We start from the raw sequence: 18,704 nt of genomic DNA, 5'->3' as shown, positions 1-18,704 counted from the left end.
ATTGAAGTGAAAAGACATTCAGTTCAGAAACATTATACTGCAAGCTATTTTTTATAACAATGAACTGGACATGTTATGTACATTGCAAGATTGGTAGCTAACCAGAGCACTCTTCCATAAAAAAATTTAAATTTTTTTAAAAAAAATTGCAATAGGAGATACAAAATAATCAGTTGCCCCAAACCAAGTGAAATATATTCTTACTAGCACCCGCATTGACAGCATTGTTACTCTGGGTTCTAAGCATCTCTTCTTGTGCACAGACATCGCCCTCCTAGTTAATAACATATGATTAAACTTAAGTGAGTACAACAGAAGTGCCAAAAACAATGCTTACATGTTATGCAATATAACTAATGCTTTTGAATCACTCTGTGGCACTCAACAAGATGGAACAATAAAAAACAGTTGACCCTATTTGCACCCGCCTTTAATCACTCCCCAAATTTCAAAAATCCCATTTTTTTTTTCCTTTTCATTTAGTTTCAAAAAAAATGAAAAAATGATATTTTTCCTCCCTCCTCTCCCTGTGACCATGGCACAGGCAGTGCTGACTTTTTCTTTTTCTTTTTTTTTATAAATTTTTAATAAATTAAAGTTTAAAGAAATCTTAAAAATAGAAAATTAATGGAGGTAAAATGGAAAATTATAATACTATAGAAATTTCTTCTTTTCTTGTTTTCATGTTTATCTATAAATCAGTGAGCATGTTGTGAGAATGTGAAGGTAAAGAATCCCACATTGGAAAGTTGAGAAACCTAGCAAGGACTTATAAGGAGTTGTGTTACTCCTCCTATTGCCAATTGATTTTGGGGTGGAACCTCAACTTCCTTCATGGTATCAAAGTGGGTTGCCCACGTGTGAAAGCCCAAAGGCCACACGTGCTTCATGTCACCCAAAATGTGTTGTCCACGTGTTAGGCTTGAAAATTTGCTACACGTGCAAGGGCGTGTGAGAATGTGAAGATAAAGAGTCCCACATTGGAAAGTTGAGAAACCTAGCAAGGGCTTATAAGGAGTTGGTTTTGGGTGGAACCTCAACTTCTTTCACATGTTAGGGTTGATTTTTTCACATTCTCCAAGAGTGGGGCATCCTCAGTTGGTTAGACAGATATTACCTTCTAACCCAAGGGAAGGACTTACAAGTAGAGAATAGGCATGGGTAAGAGATAAAAGCGTTAGGTACAAATCCAGAACAACTATGACAACTTCCTCAGTTAACTGGGAGACTTGCATACATGATTGAAGAAGTGTGTAAAGTTTGTTCACCATTTTCTCACTATCCTAGTTCTCAAAATTAAGCAATAACTCAGCCATGTCATATATACTGTTTCAAAAGAGAATTCTGAATTGTAACAATTAAAAGGACATGCAGAAGGTTCCTCAGCACGTATATATTGTTCCTCAGAGAATTCTGAATTGTAATATTGAGTAATTGCTTGAGTAAGATACGCATACGTCTTCAATGTATCAGTCAAGCCAATGGTTCTTTGAACGTCAAATCCCTCCAACATCTCAGTTGTGAAACAGCTGCACAAGATAAGATTTATAACTTTTGAAAATGAATTCAAATAATAATAATAATTACTCTTCGCAAATCGTTAGGACATCAGTATTAGGATTATTCTATTGCTTATTTTCCGTTATCACACAAAGGAATTTGAGATGTGCAACGGTAATCTTAAAAAACTTGAATTGAAACTGGAAAAGAAAGGATCCTAAGACATGTCAAATGATGTTTAAAGCTAACATCTACAAAGAAGGTGCAAATATATGCCACTTTCTTATAAAAGTTTCACATCTAAAACTTATTGCATAACTAAATCGTTATAGAACCCTTACACAAGCTTACAGAGCATGAAATATCTGCCAAGGGGCAAAGGTGATCTTACTTGCACCATATAGGACAGTGAGCAAGGTTTTATGTTGGATTTTCTTTTTGAAGGCTATTTGATGCCTAAAGGTCGGAAATTAGGGTTTCAAAAGTGTAGCAAAGTGGTTTTCTTTTAGTGATTTGTTTGGATGGAAAGTCTAATTATGGGACTGTTATAAGGGATGTGTGCCCTTGAACAGTACCAAACTCTGGATGACTTGTGGTCTTACTACACTGACACATGTTGTACTGAAACATATGGTTAGGAAAAAATTATCATTGAAAATACTTATGGCTGATATACATATTGCAAGGTTCATTTCCTAGTTTAACCAGGATGATTTGATTTAAAATTATTTATAGTAAGTTGTAGAAAATGTAGCTTTAAAGAATATTCACAAAAATGCTTACTCTGTTTCCATGCTTTCTGCTGCTTCAGAAGTATTTGGATCACTTTCCACAAGATACATCAGTTTCTTTAGCCCACACCTCTAACAATATGCAATTGAAAGACCAACATGTCAGAATAATGTGTAAAGTGACATATTTTAATAGTAAATCCAAAATTCTCAGGCAACTAAAACCATCAAACACATGTAAAGACTCACTTGAAGAAACAAATTTCTCCAGTAGATATGAGACCAAAGAGCCTAACATGAGTAGGCAGAAGCAACCAAACAACAGAGAAACACAAATCAACAACTGTTCTTTTTCATTATATTGCACATGAAGAAGAACATAATGAACGCATCACTCAATCAGTTATAATGATTCAAACAAAAGCTATGGAGTGAATCATGCCATCCTTGCACAGGACGATAGTTTATTCTCATTCAAGTACATGAAAAACCCTATGAAGTCCAGAATATTCAAACATTAAAAGCATGCTTTTCTTTTGGTGTATTAACATAATGCGATATAAGGCATTAATGCATTGCAACAAAGTCTGGAAAATCAAAATTCTGCCAAACAGATAAATTCAATCTAAATTAATGTACTCTAACAAGTAACTATGCAAATCAGCAAATTTAGCATTCATAAGCAAAGCAAAACTAAATAGTAATCCCAGTTTGCAGCAATAAATTTATGTTAAAAAGGGAACTGATGCTCTAGTAAGACATGAACCCAACATGGGAGGTCATAACAAACATCGCCCCAGAACAGTTCTTGCTCAAAACTCTATCTCATGCCTTTTCTTTAAACTAGGAATGCTTCGCATGATTTCACTTTTTTTATTCATACCCAAATATGATGCTATCAATAAGCATAAAAGCTTTTAATCCATTTTTAAATAAGAAAACGTATGATTATTTTCAACACCAACCAAACAACATTGTCTACAAAGACTGGGAAAATAAAAGTAACATAGATGGTTACCAAGAATAGGGCAAGTGGATCTGGCCTAAACAATCTAAACATTTCTACGTAAAATTGTAAAAAGTGCTTAAGGCTAGAGATCTTGCCATTCAAATTTACATTGAGGCAGAAAAAAAAAAATAGATACTTACGTAGTTCCTTGTTAGCATAAAGTAAAACCAAATAAATATAAATGAAGAAGAAAAAAAAGCCATACTTTGCAGGGACCATCCCTTGGTTATGAATGTTGTCATGTGGGACCATCCACTATACCATTCCTTTTAGAACTCGCAAAGTGTCCAAGTTTTCCCTTTCCCTTCTCTGACCTAAGAACAAACCAGGTCTCAGAACATCACAATTATAAACACAAATGAGAAAGAAATTACAGAACATACATAATTGGCATATGAGAAAGTCCACTTGCTTCAGCTGCATCAATAAGCTCCTATTTACGCATAAATTCGTTCACATTTTCAGTTCCCCTGAAAAACTTATCATTAACTCCAACTTCCAAAAATTTGACAAAGCACATTCAATTAAAGCTGTGAGTGAGTGCTTACTTAGTTAAATAGCATTTCAGTTTACCTGTAAAGTGTGATCAATAATGCATATGCCACATAATTCTTTTGTGGAAGATAGCGCCTGCTTCCTTTGTTTCTTTTACCTAAAACACATGCATATTTGATAGCAACGCCAATCAATTTAGCATTAAATTAAGTATAGAGAATGTAATAGGACTGGGCTATTTTTTTATTTTTTATTTACAGGAGATATATTATAAGCCTTTTTTTTTCCTTCATGAAACAAAAATGTGAATAAAATTTTATAAATCAAACAAGGCCACATTACGAGCAAATATAACACAAAGAAGTACAAAATATAAATAAATACTAAATCAAACACATTGTTCAACTACTTGAGATACGAGTTGAGAAAGTTCCTTTGGAATTGAAGTATCAATATTATATGCAGAAGGTGTATGTGTATCTTTGTTATCGTTATCCTTTTTTTTGAAGAATAGTTTTTCCTCTCTTTGTTGGTCTATTATCATCATGTGACATGATATCCTAACAAGAAATACTAGACACGAAAAATCATATATACTAATTAATAATTTAAGTTGAAAAAATAAAACATATATAACAATCCCCAAAAGTTTTCATCCGAACCCAAAATCATAAAAACTTAACAACAACAATTAAAATTGGAAATTGAGTATAAAAAAAAAGAAGAGAAAAACTTACCAAAATTGATGAACTCACTGAAGATAGGTTGATACAATTTTTTAGATAGGGAGAGCTATTTATTCTAGGTTCTGAAGGTTCAAATATGGCGTTTTGAGTGGCTAGAAGAAAATTTCTGATATTTGCTTTTAATCAAATTTATATAGGTTATGGATTGCATGTTTACTATTTCTTATATGTTTCAAGAGTGGGCTTATTTCTACATAGAGAGTTGGGCTTATTTTGAATAGAGGGCTAGACTATTATTTACTTTAGCTATATTTGGTTTAAACCACTAAAACTACACACACACACACACAAAATTAAATATAAAAAAGTAAATAAATAAAAAATTCAGCAATAAATCCGCCCTTGAGTATATCCAATCTAACCAACTTAGCTAGTCCTATATCTGCAGCTACACACTCTTTTGTCTGCATCACCTTCACCAAAATAGCGACATACCTGCATAGCACTCAAAATATGTTGGCTCTATGAAAAAATGTAGCCCAATAACCTCTGAACTGATAGTATAGCCCATCATGAATAGTTATGTTTGTAAGCCAGCATTCAGCCCAAACCCGTAGGCCCCACCACCAATCCAAGTTCCATGACGTAACCCTCTGGTCCCTCTCACCTCCTGCCTTCTGCCTTCTGCCTTCTGCCTTCTCTGTTCACTCTTCTCCATTTAACATTTCTTCAATTCTTCAAGTTCCATCTTCGATTCCCAAAATCCATCTGCTTCTCCCTATTGTTCGGATCATCTTCTTCGATCCCATATTCTTCTTCTTCTTCTAGGCCTCTGTGCCTGACAGTCACAGCCTCACTCACCCACTGACCCAGGTATATTTACAAAAACTTCTTTTAATTTTTAAGTTTTCCTGATTTAGGATGTAATTAGGGTTCAATTAAGGTTTCAATCTAGATTTTAATTTAAGGTTTAATTCAGGTTTGAAGTGGGGGTCTAATTGAGGGTTTAACTTAGGTTTTTAAATTCGGTGGGTTTTGATATTTTCAGCTCCTGAAGTTTTACATTTTCACTTTGGTATGTTGCTTTTGGGATTAATTTGTTTTGGTTTCTCTATATTCTCAAAATGCCCATCTGATTTGGCTGTTGATTTTGGAGGTGTTTTGTTTGTTTTTGTTTAATGGATATTTTCAAGAGAATTCTTTTGATGAAGAAAAAACATAATTAGATAAGATATTCAGCTTAGACCATGTTCAAATCCTGGTTCCAGCCTTGTCATCCAAACCTTGTCGAATGGTGAATGTGGGCAATCTCAGCATTCCAAGTCTTTTCATTGAGCCTTGTTCGCTTTGTTTTTCTCTTTGGTAGCTGAGACAACTGCAAATAAGGGTTGCACTCGGTCATTTCAAGTCATATCTTTGACATTTTCAGGTTAAATTCAGTGGCAATCATGCCAGACGTGCATTCCCTGGTGAATGATTTCCTTATCAAGCTTAAAAAACGGTAAGGTCTTCAGCACAATTCATAGAGTCTACTGGTACAAGTTGAGGGCTCTTAGTGGTTAATAGCCCTATTTCATAATTCATATATTGATTTTGGAATTTTTGTGGTGGCAGTAATATTGAGGGCTCACAGGCCACAGCAAAGCTGACGGCGGAATTACTTCGGTCCGTGATTTCATCACAGCGGGTACCCTACACAAATCAAGCTGGTGCCTTGATAGATGCTGTTAAAGCTGTTGGGGAGCAGCTGATTGCTGCAAATCCTATTGGTAGGTTATAGAAAAGTTACACAAGTTTGTTAATCATGATGATGCGGTATTATTTATTTTGATGAGTAAATTTTTTCATTAGTACCAAGGTCATTGATGTTACTTGAAAATCTTTCTCAGTAATGTCTTAAGAGACACAGGGCAGTGTATTGAATCTCTTTTCATCTGAAGGTGGATTTTCCATAAAAACCAACCACAAAATTTCTTGTTTCTATCTAACAAAGTTCTGTTTTGTGATAGTTATTTGATCACATGATCGTGGGTCCCTTTGGCTCCATATTGGCAGAATCATATAACATTCAATTTGTAGTAACATGAACTCCTCCATTGTGAGTGTGGGATTGAGAAGCTAGGATTATGGTTTTACTCCTCCCACTGTATATGCCCAAGAAACATAAATAAAATTTGTGATATAATCACCTAGCCTTGCTAAAACGCTGTCCCTACTAAAGAAAAGAAGTGACATGGTACAACGAGCATAAAGAAGGATTTTCTGCCGATTAGTAGTGATGATAGCTTGATCATTCTATCAGTACATTAAGGGGACATTTTATTAGTGGTTGATTGAACAGGCTTTTAAGCTAGCAGCTGCTTGAAGACTTTTTGGGAGAAGATATTTGAAATGTACTCCTTTGATTGATATCAAGGGAGGTTGCTATGCACGTGTAACAATAATTATGTGGATATGAGGCAATTCTTATTTAATTTTTGTTGTTTTAGACAATTTTTTTATTCAAGCACATGCCAGCTTTACTGAATTTTTATATTTACTTGCAAACATAGTTAAACTATCAACTTATGTTTGCTCAGTCTATTGACCAAATTTAAAAACACCCCGATGCACTGTAATTCTAGCATGTTACCATTTTTGTTTATCATTACTTAGTACTCCTGTGTTCTGAAATGAAATGATAGCTCCTTGCAACCAAAGAAGAAAAATTGTATCTCCTAGTTGCAGAAAGTCAATGCATTTTATACAGGCATTTGAATTTAGAATCTGAGATATATTTTTATCTTCAGATATACTGCAAAGTTTTTCTTTTTATATGGACTTTGGAGGCTTATTTGTTTGATTATTCATAATGATGTTTTGCGAATATGATCGCAGAGCTGGCTGTGGGTAATATTGTGAGGCGTGTTCTGCACATTATTAGGGAGGAGGATCTTTCTCTCACTACAGCTGCTATGGCTGGGTTGAACATGTCGACTGTTAGTGATGATGAAGATGATGGTGAGCACGACAACCATCCGGTTCTATCTGCTGCTGTTGTTGCTGCTGCTGCAAGGAGCACACTGCGTCCACCATCTTTGCAAACGCTTCTTGAGGACATGCCTGATGCAGCAGCTGTTCCTCACACTTCTTCATCTGGGGGTGATTCTGAAGAAAAAACCAAATGTATGATCTTCATTCTTTGGAGCATTGGGAATTTTCAATACACTTTCATTTTTCTCTTTACCTGATCAAAAATTTGTTTAGAGAATGTAGGCATTTGATATATTCTGACCATAAATGCGGCTTTTTTATTTGGATATTAGTTAACTAAAAATTGGTTCCCGCAGCGGTCTTGGCTGTGGTGGTGGAAATGAAGCTATTACCTTTTAATACAAGATTACTGTCTTATGACTTATAGATACATGTTTTCCTTCACAGCTGCTGATAAAAGTTCAAGAAGTCGGAAACTGAAGCATGATGTCATTGAAGCAGTCAATGAACTTATACAAGATATTGGCACTTGCCATGAACAGATTGCCGAGCAGGCAGTTGAGCACATTCACCAGAAGTATGTATTTCCCCTTAGCTTTGACTATTCATTTTTTCTTTCAAATATAAAATCATTTTTCAGTCATACAGAAGCTCAATATCGATTTTAAAATATGCATATGCAATGTAATAAGTAGTGTTAATTTGATTGTGTGAGATTATTATATTGCTACTGCTCTGTTTCTAATCCACTTGGAGTATTTCATTCATGGGTTTTTGGTGGTTTATTTTAGGATCAGTTTGGTTGAGGTGCTAAATTATTATTATTATTATTTTGACATTAGAAATTTCTTTTTGTGTTAGCTACTAGCACAACAAAAGAAATTAGTTTGGGGCCAAAACGTGCTTCCATAATCTGTCAAACAATTTTTATATATTTGTAAAAAACCATTGTGACTATGTGACAATCAAACCCTTGTGACTGTACTCAGTCACATCTTATTTCATTCTTTGTTTATTGGTTGGATTGCATTTAAGGCTTAAGGTGTTTAGTCTCTAGGATGCAAGCTTCAGCCATCAAACCTAAATTCAAACTTCTAAACCCTTCTAGACCCTTATGAACTCTAGCTTGACATGAAAAATGAAGTATATTAAAAAAGCTAATCTCCAAGCACGAACCTTAAACCAGTCATCAATCAAATTCCAATAAAAGCTAACAAACAAAAAGAAGAAAAAACTAAAATAAATCTCCAAACGAACCCAGATTCTGAATCTAATGCATAATTATAGTACTAATTCATATTTGTGGAATAGCTTGATGAGCACTGGGTTTTTGGTGCATTCCATGTCTCATACACTGAGTATGACTACCTGAGTGCTGGATGGATTGTTTTTATACTTTTTGTGTGATAAGCCATTCATGGAAATGTTTGGAAGCTTGAAGTCTTGAGTAGCTGAGGTTAATTTGACTAAGTTAATATTCATGAACTAGATAAATAACCTTAATGATATGACAACAATTTACTGTCACTGTAAAAGTTATGATGTTGTAATCATCTGTGGAGTGGTTCCCTGTACTTGTTAACATGTGGCATATATACAGTTGACCACTTTATAAAAGTTTCAGGAGGTCCAAATATGTTGTTATAATCTGTCATTCTCAGGATCAAATTTTCTTGTGATGTTTTTTGTTATAATTTTGCAAATAGGAATTTCTTCCCTCTGGTACTATATATACTCCAACGCTTTGCAATAGTGTACTGTTCCCATGTAGAAAAGATTGATAAAATTGATAAAAAGGAGATCTTTTAAACCCTTGATAATAATAAGATTGTTACATTGTGATGAGAAAAAATAAATTGTTTTTATTCACCATTTTCTTTCATGGTTGAATTCTTGTGTGTGCTTGGTGCTGCATGCTTATTTCTAGCTGAAGTTGCTAAAATTCCAAAAATCTGTGACTTCAAGTGCTGGGTTGCTGCATAGCCTGGCTAATTTAATTTGAAATTTTGGGTGGAAACCTCATGTAGAGCACAATCTAACAAGCATTGGGATCAGATTGATCTTCTGAATGTCATGTGTTTTATTAGTAAACATTGGGATCTAACTTGTTGCATTTGCATTCATCTGGCACAAATTGCTGATCTATATTATAGTTGTCTTATTGTTCCTGTACGCACTGTTTTTCACATAATAAAGAAAATCCATACACCTGGATGAGGTTTTCTTCTCCATCCATTGGGAATATATAGCTATATATGTGGAGTGATTGTAGATATTATATCACACTAAGCAGAAGAAGTATATGAAATGATTAATTGATTTTTCATTCAACCTTATAGAATTGTTCTATTTTTTATTTAACAGAAAAAGAATGAAAAGGTTTTCCATTTTCTGTTTTATCACCAGATATAACTAAATACAAGTTTAGTAAGTTCTTATTATTCCTCGTCTACAAATATCCAAATTTTGATGCCTAACCATACCCCATATATAGTGCAAACTGCATGGGAACAATGATCAATTTTAGCTCAAATGGTTTGTAGCACAATTTTAATTGGTATAGCTTTGTGGTATTATTAATGATGCTGTAAACTGATATTATTTTATTTTATTTTTGTAGTGAGGTTATATTAACTTTAGGCAGTTCAAAAACAGTACTGGAATTTCTTTGTGCTGCAAATGAGAAAAAAAGATCATTTCGGGTATTTGTTGCAGAGGGAGCTCCAAGGTTAGTGCACAAAAGTTTACCTATTTGTTCCAAACCAATAGGATCCATAATTGGTGTAATTTTAAGGTTTTCTTGGTGAACCATTAGTTCCTATTTTTTCCAAAGAATAAGATCTATAGTTGGTGTAATTTTGATGTTTTCTTGATAAACCAGTAATCTTCTTATTAATTGGTTTCTATTAGGTATCAGGGCCATCTTCTAGCTAAAGAATTGGTTGCAAGAGGTTTGCAAACCACGCTGATCACTGATTCAGCAGTTTTTGCCATGATATCCAGAGTGAACATGGTAGGACGCATTCTTAGTATTTTCTTTTTCCATATGGAAATCTGCATCCTCGTTCCAGCTTCATATTGAATTTTGTAATGTTATAGGTTATAGTTGGCGCTCATGCTGTCATGGCCAATGGTGGTGTTATAGCACCTGTTGGGTTGAATATGGTTGCACTTGCAGCGCAAAGGCATGCCGTCCCTTTTGTTGTACTTGCCGGCAGTCATAAGGTAACTTAATACAATAACTGTTGTTTCCTGGGTGATGATCATTCATAAATTGGTGGTTTTTTTTGCCTTTTAGTTTGGGCTGGGGAATAAAAATATAACTTATATTCACAATGCACGTAAAGGGGCACAAGTCAAGTACACAATAGAAGGCTACTATAGAAAAAATAAGTGGAAACTATAAAAATGTATACTTGTATCACTAAAACTTCAAGACATGGAGCAGAAGCAGTGGGTTCCATCATTTAAAATTTTATGAAAGGATAACATAAACATTTTGTGTGAGGATGCTAGACAACCTATGTTGCACCAGTATAGATACGGGTACGGCAATACGATACGATACACTGATACGGCAAATCTCCAAAAAGTAGGATACGGGTACGGCACCGATATGGCGATTAAAATAATATAAATTGAAAAATTGAAAATTGATATTTCATTCATAATAAGTTCAAAACATTAACAAAACACATAACTTCATTCAAATCTCCATATCATTAGGCTGTACAGCTTCATTCAAAATTGATATTTCTTTTCTGATTCTTTATATTTTTTTAGGCTGTACAGCTTTTTTCACCCAAACATATCATTACCCAAAACCCATTAATACTATTTTAATGGAAGGCAGAGCATTTCCTAATTCCTACCCTCAGTCAACGGCCAAGATTGGATCTGTGATGAATCTAACGGTCAGCTCATCTCTCTACCTGTCCTCTTGTGTAGACGAGAAGCTCAAAGCCCAGCTCTCCTATCCGATAAAACCAAAGAGCCTCAAACGGTCTCATAGGTTCTCACAAAGTCTCTCTCTCTCTCTCTCTCTCTCTCTCTCTCTCTCTCTCTCTCTCTCTCTCTCTGACTCTGCCTATCTCTCTGAGCCATAGCCAGAACCACAGAGCAAAAACCATGTCTTCGTCTACATCTGTGACTCTGTCTCAAGCCCTCTTGGCTCGCGCCATTTCTCACCATGGCTTGAGCTCAACCTCAGATCGGGTCTCTCTCTCTGCAACCCTCACTCTACCCACTTTCTCCGGCCTCAAATCCACTTCATCGTCACCATCATCGTCGTCTTCGACATCATCGCCCGGAGGAACGTATCGCGATCTTATCGATGGAGTGTCGGAGCTGTATCGTAAAGTCAACAGGTCAGAAACATCTACGATACGCCACGTGGTGTATTGGATGAGTATCGGCGCCATATCATATCGGCGCCGTATCGGATATGCGCATACCCCCAAAATCCCACTTATCAGTGCAACAAAGTAGACAACTAGAACACATAAAAAGAGAGGAAAGGGAAGGTTACAAAGGCTTGAACTCCAGCTGCATTAGAAGGAATCATTTAACTCAAACTAATCCACCTGTGGAAATGATCGAGTATTGCCTAAGAAGTGCCCTCAGAATTGTTGGAGGCAAAGCCAAGACACCCAAATGGGGAATTTTTTTAAGATCCAAAGCTCCTGAGCTACCTGAGAATGAAGCAAAATATAAATTGACTTGTAAGTAGTGTTTAAATTGTCGACTAATGCACTGAGATGAAGGTTCACGTTTCAGGTTTTTCGAGCCCACCAACACTGATATAGGGTTGGAGGGTATACCTGTCCACACTGTCTCAATGTCTCTGAGATGTCAGTAAATTGTGGTATCAATGGGAATCTGAGGCTAAAAGAACCATTTCCCTGATAACTCCTGACAAGCCACAAAATTTTCTAGTGATTTATTGGTTGCTGAATCCAAGAAAAGGATAAAATTGTGAATAAATTCTTGATAGGATTCAACTCATCGAGCAAGATAGACTTAGTTAACCAAATGACTCTGTTAATGCAGTCTGGAACTATGGAATCTTGTAATTCCAGTGCAGAGTACCTTGAATAATTCACTTTTCCATATATTCCTGGCATCCTCGCATGATTCAGCAAGGCATACTGATACATGTGGTAGCATCAGAGAGTAATTTTTCTACGGTCGGCTATATTGAGCTTTAGTTATTAAATTTTCGAAGTCTTTTTTTTTCTTTTTTCTTTTTTTCCGACTTGTTTAGACTAGTTTGGAATCAGGTCCTATGGGATTCTGTAAGCAGAGTTGGTGTTTAACTGGACTGAGTCACTGAACTGGGCGTATTATTATCTGTAGCTTTTTTATTGGATTTTGTCTTAAATGCTTTCTTTATTCAAAATCTTTTGGTGGTGGTTTATATGACAGTTGTGCCCTTTGTATCCTCACAATCCTGAAGTGTTGCTGAATGAGTTAAGATCCCCTTCTGAGCTGCTGGATTTTGGAGAATTCTCCGATTGCATGGATTTTGGAAGTGGCACTGCTTCCCCGCTCCTTCATGTTGTCAATCCTACATTTGATTATGTGCCACCAAAGCTTGTCAGTTTATTTATCACTGATACGTAAGTCAACTAATTTCGGACCAAATGGATTTGAATGAATGAAAGATTAAAGTTTTCACCTGTTGAGTTTCTTTTCTCAGTATTTTGCACTTATTTAGTTTTCTATTTTCCAATTTAGCTAGTTTATCAATTACAATTGTTATTCCTTGACAGAGGAGGGCATAATCCATCATACATGTACCGGCTCATCGCAGATTATTATTCTGCTGATGATTTAGTGGTCCAACGAAGACCTGCTATAGGAAGTTGAATTCAGCTCCCGCATGTTTATCCTATTATTGGGGTAAGTTTTGAGATTAATTTTAGTCTAACAACCATTGCTTAGTACTTTGCACTCATATGTCTTGACTCCATTTTTGTCATGGTCTGCTTGATTTTCATGGGCCAAGAATCAAGTAAAATACCATCATATTTTATCCTTGAATTTTCGTTAAAAAATGATAATTCAATAAGGAGACTAACAGAGAATTTTTGCTACTGAACTGAACTTGTATAATAGATCATATACACAAAATTTCAGTTAAGAATGATCACTCTGAGGAATAGTTAACCCAAATTTAATGAACGATTTAAATCTTATAGGTAAATGCGAGTGTAGACCAAACAAATTATTATTATTTTTTTTAAAGATTTAAACTCCAACTAATATATGTAGAATGATAAGTCTTCAAATTTAAATGAAAGACAGCTAACAAGCCTAATATGAGGAACCAGATCTAGTTTTGTTTATGTATATTTTTTTTTCTCTTGTGGGTTGAGAGGAAAATGATGTAATTAAATTTGGACAGTTTTCTCTTGATCCCAGGATTTAAGGTGGCTTTGGTGCATTGAATCTTCTTAACCATACAGTTGGTGTGCTTCAAGAACTCTTTAGCACTGTTGTCCATGTAATTATTGTAATCCTGATCAGTAGTTTGAACCAACATTTTCGCTGTACTCAACTTTCAGGTAGTACAGAAAGCTATAATGGTAATGGATGGATGAAGAGAAAATCAAAATAAACAGTAGTTTTATGGAACCATGAAGACCGTTATCGTGCTGGAAGAGTCCTTGGACAAAAATTGCAGTTCGGGGGAGTAGCAGTACGAATCCGGGACAGAACCATCTACAAAGATTAGAGCCAATTTTGTGTATGTGGCCATTTAGGAAACTTAGAGCTGTATTCTACATAAGTGAATAGAAGGTGATTTTTGTGATTGTGGAAGGACAAATAGAAAGGCATTGTATTGCATGACACGATATTGTTGTATTCCATGTAGCTGACCTTGTTCCAAATTGTTTCTGCCGTACCTGCTTTTGGTTAATAGATGAGCTGAATTTTATTAGAGTTGCAGAAAACTTTTTTTAATTTTTTGGGAAAAACGAGTAAGGATTTTTCACCATCCGTAACAAGTATGATTAAATTGTCAACGGATAAGCAAGGGATCTTTTACCATCTAATCTAACGTAAGGGATCCTTCACCATCTAATCTGACGTCTCTTCCAATGTTTTGTGTCCAAGTTGCATATGCTCTTAGAACTTGTGTTATTCCAATATCCAGAGTCAACTGCATCAGTCATTCTTAGGTTTTCGATTAGTAATTTAGAATGGTTCAATATTATAGGCAAAACTTTAGATCATTCTATTGCTACAAATTTCACCCACTACTCTCTTTTTGTTAATGCCATCTCGGCTATGACCACTTGAGGTAGGAAATAAAATTGAAAATTATTACAATACTTGAAATACAGAAAACATAGTCCATTTCATCTAAAGAATGTCTAAAGTACAATTTTACAAGTGCCCAGTGTGATGAACACGACATCACTGGTGCTCTACATCAAACCAGAAAAAGATCGATGTCCGGGCATAAATTACTCGAACTCGCTGCAATGTCAAGTCTCCACTAGTCAGAACAGCCTTGGCGCCTCCTTCAATTCGAGTTCGAAATACGGAAACACCGTCCTTAGAACATTTCACGGAGGAAGGGAATACTGTCTGGGCACTAGCAGTGCTCACAATAGGGCACGAAAGATGGTCCAGGGGATTTGATTCGCATTGAAGCACACACCCCTCTATCGTCAGCCTTCCATTTCTATGAAGCAAGCAACAACCAAGTTCTGCCTTCACAGTCAAGTTTGCCAATTTGCAGGTGGACAGCAACTCCAATGCACTGCTCAAACAAAATGAACAGTGCATACCAAACTTTTTGCCAATGATAATAATAAAAATACAGTGGTCATACTTTCAGGAGCACTTCCATACTGCTACGGTAACAATAAAAAAGAACCACCCCCAATGATTCATTAAAAAATAAAATTTTAATAAAAAAGATGATAAAAAATAAAAATAAAAAGCCCTTTTTTTTTTTTTTTTTTTGAATAGAAACATTGTATGGAAGCCCTTTCAATTGGTTGGTTCGTATGGAAGCTGATTCACCTTCAACGTTGAAACTAAAAGTCAAGTAGGAAGACCAACAATGAGGACCTCCCACAATGCGGAAGTGGCATGAATGTATAGTAAACCCAAGGCAAGATGATTTTGTACTCAGCTGCCTAGAGAGAATTGATAGTGCATCCAACCAATATGCTCCAACATCATCCAACATGAAAATTACAGGCTCCACATTAACTACATCAGAACCCATGTTTAAGGGACAAGACCCTAAGCTCAAATACACCCTTCGGCTGTTGTTTTGTGGAAATAAAGGATAGAAAATAAATAGCAGGAAAATCATATTTTTTTACATGTTTCTTTGATATTAAATATTAACCTCTTCAAAGTAAATTTGTATATCGTATAGAAAATATAGGAAATGGAACCAGATAAACAAATTTTTACAGGAAATAAAATTTCTATCCTCTGATATTTTTGTGTAAAAGAATCTTTCCGTTAAAACAACCACAATTTTAATTTTGTGCAGTAAAATCTAACAGCATGGAAGTGGCTCCTAGAAAGGTTTGAGAGAGAAATCTCATACAGCCATCACACAAAAATAAAAAGTAGAACATAACCTAAAATGTACAAACCTGTCTGAAGCTCGAGAACAAAAGAGTGTTGTTTCATCAGGTAGCTCACCTCCACCAATCTGAACAAAGTAACTTGAGATAGAAAATGGAGAAAAATTGGAAGAATACTACAAAGGTTTTATTTTTGGAATGAAACTATTAACAAGAAAAGAAAAAAGAAGTGATATTGGTAGGCAGACAACCCAAAGATCTACAACAAGAAGGTAGAGACATCTGCGCAATTCCAAAGAGTCTGTTGAAATGCAGTTGTAATTTTGGCAATGTTGATTCACTTAACTGAACTTAGTTAACAATCTAACTTGTTTGACAGTAGTCTGGCCATAAATTTCACTAAAACCATGTTGGAAATGTGATGAGCCCATCCTATTTTGTGGGACCTCTCACTTGACTTCTCCTATATATTTTGGAGAGCAGATTTTACATTCATAAAAAATATCTAGGAGAAGTGAGAATATAAGTCTCGCAAAATATCATGCGCCCATCACATTCCTAACATATAATTCTTTCCTTTATGGAAATTAGAATTTGAAAATCAAAATCCAACAGAGAAACGAGGCTTCACTTGATAAACAACCATACGTGCTATTAGAATTCCTAAAAAAAATATTAGTAGCAAGTAAGGCACACAACTAACACTTATTGAGAAAAGGTTTTAACTCACTAGGGAAAGATAGAAATATACAATTAACAAGAAAGCTTCATTTCAAGCAGCTAGATTTGGCTTAAAGTTCAACTGCCTCCTTGAAACTAGATTGCAAATGGATTCTTGTACAGGACAAAACAGTTAGTGTCACTCAAACTATGTTCAATTACCTTGGGCTAGCACATTTATAATATTTCATGCACAACTAGACTTCATTTTCAAAATATTTATTACCATGTCGGTTAAAGATATCCTTGTAAACCAGAAAGTGTAAGCTATTGGAGTCCTCCATCAAATAGTGAAATAATGGACTTAAAAGTACCATGCCCACTATGAAAAAAAGACAAAGGTATAATAATCCTTTGTCATACTTAGGTACCTACAGTACTTAGACAAATACCCTTAATCCAGTTGAATGGCTTCCCAAGCGCACACACATAATGCAAGCATGCCAAACTGTCTTAATTGGTATTTCTAAATGCAGAACTTCGAGACATACCAGGCAAAGTCGCTTTTTTATTTGAATATTAGAAGCAAGATGCCTTCCTCCTGCTGCAATTAGAATGGTGTCACCAGGCCTGTAAGGAAAAAGAAATGAACAATTTGTAACACCCCAATAAAGGAAAAAATTTATAGAGACATATTAAACATTCCAAACCTTGCAGCAGCAACAGCAGTCTCAATGTCGGGGAAAACTCCAGGCTCCTCCAATCGATCTTTGACTGATCGTTCAACTCGTAGCCACAAGCGAGGGTGACATGCCAAGAAAAGCCATCTGTGGCAAACGAGGGCGGTGTTATACCGATCTGCAAACTCAATAGCAATTTGAGACAGAAATTGGAGAAATTTATTTACCTACATGCATTTGAGCTATCAATATCTATTAGGAAAACTTGATACAACAGTAATGAGACAACTTTAGGCAGTCATAACACCCATTTTAGTGCCTACCAAAATATCCCCAGGCAAAACAGACAAAAGTTTAGGACACATAACAATGCTCAGGCATTCCCTGGTCCCTTCTTCCCTGACCTTACTATACTTGGCTCCCCTCTCACCGAGGTTAACTAAAAATCACATCTTTTCAACAATTATATTCCTTTTCTTATAAGACAAAGTATGCAGTCCTATTTTGCAGACTTTATTATCTATACTAAATACCCATTTTCACGTTCACAGTTCACTATTTTAAATATATATAAAAATATAATTAAGAATTTTGCTAGAAACGTCAAAACACGGGGCCAACAATATTACTATCAAAACTTCATCAACACCAACATTTCCAATCTTCCAAAGACTTACAAGTATAAAGTATGTAACTTGACAAGTATATCATTTCTTATGGATTTCAGGTACCCCAAAAAAAACCCAATAAAAACGAAGCAATTAAGCAATGAAAATTAGCAAAATATGGACCCCAAAGCAAAACCCTAAAGCAAAAATCGACACAAAAAAATGATAAAACAAGCAATTGAACAAAACCCCAAATACTGGAATGGTTCAAGGACTCATGGATACAATTAAATATTGGGCCTTTGCCTAGAAATTTGTTTCTTTGTTAAAGAAAAAAGAAGAAAAGAGGGCAACCTGGGATGGGAGGGAGGAAGCTAAAGATGTGCATCAGACACCCATCATCAAGATTATTTATAAGACACGAAGATGACTTTGATGAGCTGCTGCTGCTGCTGCTTCTTCTCTTCCACTTCGTTTGCTTTATTTTCTCTTCCTCCACCTCCATAGCCTCTCCCTCACCCCTCTCTCTAGTGTAGTGGTGGTGCCAAAGACATCTGCTCGGAATTTTAAGATTGTTGGCTACAAGACTACTACTAACCACACACTTACACATATACCCTCACACGTGCCACCGTATTTGGGTTTGGGTTGACTCTTGACGGGTGCATTCTTATTTTATGATTTTTCTTAGAAAGAACATTTCATAAATCATAAAAATGAAAAATCTTGAGCAATAAGAGCAATTCCACTTATTTGCCCTTAGAGTAAGTCCAACGACAGAACCCAGTCCGAGGCTAGGGGAAA

At 35.5% G+C, this 18,704-nt stretch overlaps 2 protein-coding genes across 4 annotated transcripts; one reads left to right on the top strand and one right to left on the bottom strand.

The window, feature by feature from the left end:
* Positions 5,039-14,350, top strand: LOC18785387 (translation initiation factor eIF-2B subunit beta). Of its 3 annotated transcripts, none has more exons than XR_002270142.1 (12): positions 5,112-5,294; positions 5,851-5,922; positions 6,036-6,190; positions 7,299-7,586; positions 7,842-7,971; positions 10,015-10,122; positions 10,305-10,407; positions 10,494-10,619; positions 12,819-13,012; positions 13,166-13,295; positions 13,818-13,864; positions 13,961-14,350. XR_002270142.1 is itself a non-coding variant. In XM_020556909.1 (11 exons), the coding sequence occupies exons 2-10, from the start codon at positions 5,870-5,872 to the stop codon at positions 13,260-13,262; spliced, it is 1,254 nt and encodes a 417-aa protein (XP_020412498.1). In that variant the 5' UTR covers positions 5,039-5,294; positions 5,851-5,869; the 3' UTR covers positions 13,263-13,295; positions 13,961-14,350. The 3 variants fall into 3 exon arrangements, 1 of the variants encoding a protein (XP_020412498.1); XR_002270143.1 differs by having other exon boundaries at positions 13,801-13,864; XM_020556909.1 differs by lacking the exon at positions 13,818-13,864 and having other exon boundaries at positions 5,039-5,294.
* LOC18787664 (F-box protein SKIP5) lies at positions 14,594-18,494 on the bottom strand. Its single transcript, XM_007218767.2, has 5 exons — positions 18,255-18,494; positions 17,323-17,470; positions 17,164-17,242; positions 16,022-16,080; positions 14,594-15,165 (listed from the first exon to the last, which is right to left on the bottom strand). The coding sequence occupies exons 1-5, from the start codon at positions 18,403-18,405 to the stop codon at positions 14,817-14,819; spliced, it is 786 nt and encodes a 261-aa protein (XP_007218829.1). The 5' UTR covers positions 18,406-18,494; the 3' UTR covers positions 14,594-14,816.

The sequence above is a fragment of the Prunus persica genome, chromosome G2 (genome assembly GCF_000346465.2).
Source record: "Prunus persica cultivar Lovell chromosome G2, Prunus_persica_NCBIv2, whole genome shotgun sequence".
Taxonomy (NCBI): domain Eukaryota; kingdom Viridiplantae; phylum Streptophyta; class Magnoliopsida; order Rosales; family Rosaceae; genus Prunus; species Prunus persica.
The sequence above is the reverse complement of the archived record's forward strand: the minus strand, read 5'-3'. Positions and strand labels throughout refer to the sequence as shown.

Bases quoted from the DNA above. Each gene is read 5' to 3' on its own strand.
- LOC18785387 (XM_020556909.1), top strand. From the start codon at position 5,870: ATGCCAGACGTGCATTCCCTGGTGAATGATTTCCTTATCAAGCTTAAA. The intron at 6,191-7,298 runs GTAGGTTATAGA...ATATGATCGCAG, and splicing joins GATTGCTGCAAATCCTATTG to AGCTGGCTGTGGGTAATATT. The intron at 7,972-10,014 runs GTATGTATTTCC...TTATTTTTGTAG, and splicing joins GTTGAGCACATTCACCAGAA to TGAGGTTATATTAACTTTAG.
- LOC18787664 (XM_007218767.2), bottom strand. From the start codon at position 18,405: ATGGAGGTGGAGGAAGAGAAAATAAAGCAAACGAAGTGGAAGAGAAGA. The intron at 17,471-18,254 runs GTTGCCCTCTTT...TTGAGTTTGCAG, and splicing joins CTTCCTCCCTCCCATCCCAG to ATCGGTATAACACCGCCCTC. The intron at 16,081-17,163 runs GTATGTCTCGAA...TACTTTGTTCAG, and splicing joins TAAAAAAGCGACTTTGCCTG to ATTGGTGGAGGTGAGCTACC.